The sequence below is a fragment of the Eulemur rufifrons genome, chromosome 12 (assembly GCF_041146395.1).
Source record: "Eulemur rufifrons isolate Redbay chromosome 12, OSU_ERuf_1, whole genome shotgun sequence".
Classification (NCBI taxonomy): domain Eukaryota; kingdom Metazoa; phylum Chordata; class Mammalia; order Primates; family Lemuridae; genus Eulemur; species Eulemur rufifrons.
Genome location: NC_090994.1, coordinates 2,926,385 through 2,933,454, shown reverse-complemented (window position 1 = coordinate 2,933,454; position 7,070 = coordinate 2,926,385). Strand labels below are relative to the sequence as shown.

Here is a 7,070-nt window from a genome sequence, read left to right as displayed (position 1 = left end):
CATGAAATCCAGTCAATATCCTTGTAAATATCTGGATTCTATACTCTTTCAATGACTAGGGCGAGGCCTCCATAACTTTACACAAAAGAAAACTCTATCAATGAGAGTGTCTTCACAGGAAGCAACTAAAACTATGTCTACATTGAACAAGATGATGACGTGTGGAGGAAACACTTGGTGGCTGTGGTGGGCAGAATAATGCCCCCTCTCCGCTGTAGCGGTTCATGCTCTGATCCCTGGAACTTGTGACTGTGTCACTGTACGTGCCAAGGGGAATTGAGACCACAGGTGGAATGAAGGCTGCAATCAGCTGACCTTCAAATAGAGAGATTACCTTGGATTATCCAGATGGGCCCAATACAATCATGAGAGTCCTAAGAAAATGAAAGAGGAAGCAGATGAATTCAGAGTGATGGGATGTGAGAAGAACCTAACCCACCGTTGGCTGGAATAAAGGTGGAGAAAGGGAACCACAGAGCCTCAGAAGGGAGCTGACTGCTGACTGCTTGATTTTGGCCCCCTGAGGTTCCTGCCAAACTTCTAACCTACAAAGCTGACAGATAATAAATTGTTGTTGTTTTAAACTACCACATTTGTGTTAATTTGTTGCAGTAGCCATAGGAAGGCAAAGCAGTGGTTCATGAGACAGAAAAAGTGCTGACTGGTCATGCCCAGTGAAAGTCAGGAATTAGAGAAATTCCCTGCATCTCTGCCAGGAATTCACAGACAGACCCAGAGCACTGCTTTTGAAGAGGCTGCAGAAGTGGCTCACGCCTGTAATCCAAGCACTTTGGGAGGCCAAAGTGGGAGAATTGCTTGAGGTCAGGAGTTCCAGACCAGCCTGGGCAACACAGCGAGACCCAGTCTTTACAAAACATTAAGTAAAAAATTAGCTGGGCATGATGGTGATTGCCTGTAGTCCCAGCTACTCGGGAGGCTGAGGCAGGAGGGAGGATGGCTTAAGCTCAAGAGTTCAAGGCTACAGTGAGCTGTGATCATGACACTGCACTCCAGCCTGGGTGACAGCGGGAGATCCTGTCTCAAAAAAAAAAAAAACCCCAACAAAATAGCTATAATAAAAGTTTCCCCACCCTCCCCCAGGTCATGTTCAATCAGGAGGGCATCCAGACCAGATAGAAGGATGGGTTTTGCAAGGAACCGAACAGTCATCAAGTGATCATATATAACAGGAATTTTTAAAATAAGTTTTGTGTTTGCTAGCTTCGCTTTATTCTTTATCGAGGACTCAGTAAGAATCCCCGTGGAAAGAAAAGGACAAAGACAAAGAGGGAGAATATAAAACATGCAAAAGAACAAAAGGCTCCACCTTCATTTATGGTCGGGTGTAGTACTCTCAATGCCAGGTTGGTGCCCCAGGGGCAGGCAGCAGTGTTGCTTATTTAAACATCTCCCAACGTGGATTTCTGTTTCGAGGCAGAACTCCTGGCAGGAGCCATTTGGACGCTCACAGATCTCCTTGAACTCGCCCCTGGCTGCACACAGAAGAGGGTTATTGCACCACCTGTTAGTCTCCCTGGATTTTCATTGAATTACATGGAGGTGGGATACGGTGTCTGGAAGCAATCTTGTGTGGATGTTTTTTGGTTGCATTGTTATTTGATTTCTTAAATGAATACTTAATAATCTAGTGTTACACAAAAATTTGAATCTTTTGGTGTTCTTGAAGAATCTGACAATATTGGGTGCACCTAAGTAACAAAAGGCTGGAGCTGAGAAGCACTCCCCCCATCTTTTTAAGTTCCAGGGCATGTACACTCCTGTGTATTTTTCTTACTCCTTATTTTCTTCTGTCACTCATGGCAGAGACTGGTTTGTTTTTAATATCATGTCTTATACTGCTGATTTTCCTAGAGTAGAAGAAAGTTTTTAGAGAAGAATAATATGTCTCTCTTTCTCCCCCTGCTTTCTCTCCACATACACATTTACACACAAATATGTATGTTAGGTTTTATATATATATATATCTTTCAAAAGTGGAACTTAAATATAGATCTAAATGATTATATACTTTAAGGTAATTGTTAGAAAGGACGTTTTTCTAGGGAAGGGAAAACTTTTCCTTCATGTTTAACACACAAATACGTGTGTGTCTGTATTTGTTACATCCTGTGGCTTCATCTACTCCTCGCCTCTCTGCTGCTGGTTTTGAGGTTGCAGTCTTGCTCTAGACACCACTGCATACGTTAGGAGTGAAACATTCAGGTTCTTCTTAAAGGCTGAACAACTAGTTTAAAATATTGAGTAGTATTGGATTTATATCCTAACGTCTCACTGTTCTGAGGATGGACCACAGTTTCAAAACTGGTTTAATTCTGAACGGACTCCATGTCTGACAAAGTGTACCATTTCCATGACAACTTCTGTAGCTCTTTGCTGACAAAAAAAGAGGTATCCAAACCAGTGCTTCTAATTATTTTTCCTATTGTGGAACACAGAGACTGATTCTTCAATAGCTTCAAATCAGTACTCGGCATTTACGATACACTCAATAAATGCCTATTGAATTGAATTGAACTGAAATCCAAATGCATTAGGTTGAATTTACCTCTTTAGTTGTCACAAATGAATTAGTTAATGGATGTGAAGATTAAATATGCAACACCCTATTTTTACCTAAAATGTGAATTGGGAAATAATTTTAAGAGTATTTTTATTTTTAAATGAATGATCATTCTAAGTGTTGAGCACTTGGTAGAAACCAGCTGAAATTGAGTTTTTGATCCTTACGCTTTATATTAATATCTCCTCCTTTTATCTGTAACTAGTCAAGTACCATATGGCCCATTTATCTTGGGCTAAAATGGGACTTTTGCAGCCAGAAGAGTCACATGAGATTAGTATGCTATAGAGGATGAACTGTTGCCATGTCTTGCGCTATGTGGAAAAATCACTCTTGAATGTCCTCCTATTGTGGGAATTCTTGCATTCTACTGTGGGTGTAGAATCTGACTTCATTTCTTGATGATAAATTTCTTGACGTCAGGAATCATATCTTACTCTTCTCTGTATGTGTATCTTAGAATCTGACTCAAGTCTTGGCATATAATAGGTATTCAGCAAATGACTGAGAAATAAATGATTGAGATATAGCTATTTCCCATCCTGTAACCTGTTTGCAGAAATTCGTTATTACCCTCAGTTCACATGTCTTGGAATCCTGTGTGCTATTTTGCTGCAGCTGGCTCTGTTGAGCTTAAATTTTCAAATTGCAAAGGAGCTTTGTAAAAATATGGTGTTCTGTTGCTTGTTTATAAGAGTTCAAGTCACATTATGGGCATTTTATTCTTATTAATTTTTTTGTTTTTAATTTGTTCTTTGCTAGTGAACCTTGTATGTTGCATATTGTGGGCATACTGTCATTGCCAGCTATTTGCTTGGAAACAAATGTTAGATTTACAATAAGCAGTACAGATTATTTTGCTTAGTCACTTACCTTACAGATGAAGAAATGAGACCAAGGGAAAGGAAGACCAAGATCACCTAGTGATCTACTGAGGAAGGTGGAAGAGACAGAGCTAAAGCTTGGGCATCCTGAGCTACATTCTATTTCCCCTTCTTACTCCCTCTCTGTATCCTCCTCTCTTCCCCCAGCCTTTCAAAAAAATTGCACTCCTGCTGCAAATGTCTACCTAAGGACACCCAGAGAGGACCCCACCTTCCGTGCAGACTGCTGTCTTTGGCAGAGTCCTGTGTTCTCTTCTCTAGTCTTATTGCATTTTGGCTCTATTTTGATTGGGTGATTATGAAAACAAACAAAAATGAATTAGGTTTTCTAAATTTGGAAGTTTTAAAGCTTGATCAAAAGCATGGATTTTTCTGGGGATATGAGTACAAACCATATATTTTAAATTTAGTTTTAAAATCCAACCCATATGTTTAGCAAGGGTGACTACTTAATAAGTACTGAGCAGATGGGTCTTTAGCAATCAGAAGGATAATTATCTTCTAAGTCGAAGTCACCAGTTTTGTGTGCTACTGAGTTAGTATAACTGCATATGGCGTCCCCTTTAACCAGTCTTCGGGGAGTCGTACGAGGGAAGCAGCACGACAGAACCCAGGGTGGGATGTGCAGGGAAAGCCAGGAAGGAAAGAGAAGCCTTCACTCTGGTACGGAGTCCACTCTTGAGGGAGGCACTTCACTTTTTAGGGCCTTAATTTTTTCCTCTATACAACAAGAATAAGGAGCTAGGTCATCTTTAAGGTCTTTTAGAATCTTGTCACTGACCGATTTCAGTGTCTGCAGTCCTCATAGCTTCTCTGCTAATTGTAACGAGGCTAACTGCTCTTTTGTTTTGTGAAAAATACTTCTGCATTTGTTTAAAAACTACTCATTCTTCTCTTCTTAAAAATGAAAGCATTTTTAAGGTAATGTATAAAACGTTCAATGAGTCTCTCACATATCAGCTCTTCACACTGTGGTGGGGTAGCTTAGCCCATCCATGGGGGTGTAGCTCTCGATCAGCCTGTCCTTCCTCCCCAAACCCATGTGGAACGTGGGATGGAGGACACACTTCACACGCATGCAAAGACACAACACACACACTCGATTACCAAGGGAAAGGTGCGGAGGAAAGCCTGGGACGGACAGCTCAAAGACTCTGCATATTCTCTGTGGCCATGATTTTCCTTCCACAGCCTGATCGAGGGTCCCTAAGACTTTGCCTTAGGCTTTCAAGCCTTGTGTTACTTGTGGTTTTCAGCTTTCTTTTGGTCATATGTTATTTCTCTAATAGCTCTAATTAATAAAACCTCTTTTTCATCCTGTGCCCATGCTGTGTTTTAGGGGCTTGCTAACTTTTCCCTGGACTATACAGCCGTCAAAGCGACCAGCCTATGGCTTCTTGGGAGTCAAAGGTCCTGTGTTTTTGTTCTTTGCTTGTTTCCTTGTAAGGGCCCCACATACAGTGGATGCTTAACAAATATCTGAAAAACAGAACTGGTTTTCTACCTCTGTTCTCTTCCCAACTCAATCTCTTACGTTTACTTCTTCCAGATTAGTTTTCCTGAAGCAAAAAGGGCATCATCTCACAAACCACCCCTCATCTCCCAGACCTGAGGGCCCAGCTTCCCATTAACACTGTGTAGCCCTTCAAAAGTTACCAGCACAGATTAAGACAGGAAGGTCTGGATTCACCAAGAATAGGCATGCCTCCCATCATATTTTCTGTTGTAAATGTTGGGTAATGTCTTTTTTCAAACAACATAAAGCACAGCCATTGACAGTTCTGGAAAATATAAAAGAATTGTCCACCCTCTCACATATCTGTAACCACTTTCTGACTCCTTCCCAACCCTCAAGTTCCTGAATTCTACGAAAAGATAGGAAGATATTCCACCTGATGAAAGGCAGTAAGTTGCTTATTCTTTTTTGGATCTACATATTCAGGAACTCCAGGCAATGTCCAGATCTATTTTAGATATCTGGTCACTTCCGTGGCTAAAAGCAAAGTGTCCTGCACATTACTACCCCAAAGCATGTCTGTGCAAGATGCCTTACACCTGTTATTCACACATGCATGATGGATGCAGAATACACTCTGTTGCAGGTTCCTCTCTGGTTCTTCCATTTAAGTTCTACATTAGAAGACTAGACGTTGAAAAGGAAGAGGGAAAGCCAAGAATTGGGATGGAGCCTTAAGGGACAAAATCAAGCCCAAGGCACCATCAGTATTATGGGGTAATGGTATGGAGACTTCTTAGAGTACAGTAATCTTCTTAGAGTACAGTAATCCACCCCACCACCTCCACCAGTCCCTTCTGCCTGAGACCTCTCTGGCTTTGGAGCAGCTCCTACAGCAGTGAATTAGGAAAAATCACTTTTTCTGAAAGGAACTAAAGGAGTTTTGCAGACAAATATTTAGTAGAATAATACCCTATATTTTTGTTGTCAAGATCTAGAAACTGCTAGTAAACCTAACTAAATTCACATTTAGTGATGGAGTAAAGAGGGTTTTGAGCACTTGAAACACACTTGCCTTCATTTCATCTAACAGAGTTGCTGTGGAGAACTAATGAGTCAGGTGGCTGCAGGAATCTCAGCCAAGGGGTCTTCCAGATTCCCTGTGAAACCCCCTTTTAGGTCATAGGTGATGGTGATTTCGTTTTGCATATTGGATCCCTGTAAGGTCTCAGGCACTCTACTCTTACCAAGCCTTCTGCAAAGTGTATTTTGTTACCTGGTAGAACTTGGCTCCTAAAGAAGAGAATGGTAAAGAGGGGAACAGGAATCCTCATGGCTGCAGAGAGAAGGAAGCCTGGCTTCATTTCCAGGAGGTGGAGAACACTTCCGTCTGCGGCTCTCTAGCGCCAGTGGAATGTTTCTGTCTGGATACTAAGTGCCCGTCTGTGCTCATTAGTGATGCTCATGGACAGAGCTGCTCCATGTGTGCAGAATGGCTCTCGTGGGAACACTGAGAGTCCTTGTTTTGTTGGACATTCAGTTCATTAGAAGGATGTGGGCGCACAGTTTGACCAGAAAACCTTGTTAAATAGGAACACAAGCTACAAACGTTTTGGCAAAAGATTAAAGTTTGTGAATAAACATCCATCTATATTAAGTTACAATGAGTTAGGCTATGTGGAGAAACCAGTTGGTTTAGTTAAGGACTAAGCATTTTGTTAGCGAATACTTCCCAGACTTAACTAACCCTAATAATAATGAATCACCCTACTCTCTCCTGATCTGAACCTCACATCGGGGAGAAACTATACAAAGGCCGTCCATGTGGCAAACCCCGTAGTTAATATTTTCACATTATACAACATGAGAAAACTCACAGAGGAGAGAAACCATATGGATGTCATGTACGTGGAAAAGCCTTTAGTCAGTGATCTATCCTTAGATGACATGACACAACTCACCCTGGAGAGAGACCATATGAATGTGATGTGTTTGGGAAAGCCTTCAGTCAACAATCTGGCCTTAGATCACACAAGAGAATTCATACTGGAGAGTGGCTATATAAATGCCATCTATGTGGGGAAAGGCTTCACCCAAAGTACTAACCCTAGGCAACACAAGACAACTCACACTCAAGAGAACATTGAGA

The 7,070-nt window shown here is 41.4% G+C and overlaps 1 protein-coding gene across 1 annotated transcript; it reads right to left on the bottom strand.

The window, feature by feature from the left end:
* Positions 1–1,329: 1,329 nt before the first annotated feature.
* DEFB108B (defensin beta 108B) lies at positions 1,330–6,255 on the bottom strand. Its single transcript, XM_069484780.1, has 2 exons — positions 6,198–6,255; positions 1,330–1,493 (listed from the first exon to the last, which is right to left on the bottom strand). Exons 1-2 carry the CDS (start codon positions 6,253–6,255, stop codon positions 1,330–1,332), a joined length of 222 nt encoding a protein of 73 aa, XP_069340881.1.
* Positions 6,256–7,070: the final 815 nt, after the last annotated feature.

Coding starts and splice junctions, on each gene's coding strand:
- DEFB108B (XM_069484780.1), bottom strand. CDS start 6,255: ATGAGGATTCCTGTTCCCCTCTTTACCATTCTCTTCTTTAGGAGCCAA. Junction 1,494..6,197: donor TAGGAGCCAAGTTCTACCAG/GTAACAAAATAC, acceptor TTCTGTGTGCAG/CCAGGGGCGAGTTCAAGGAG.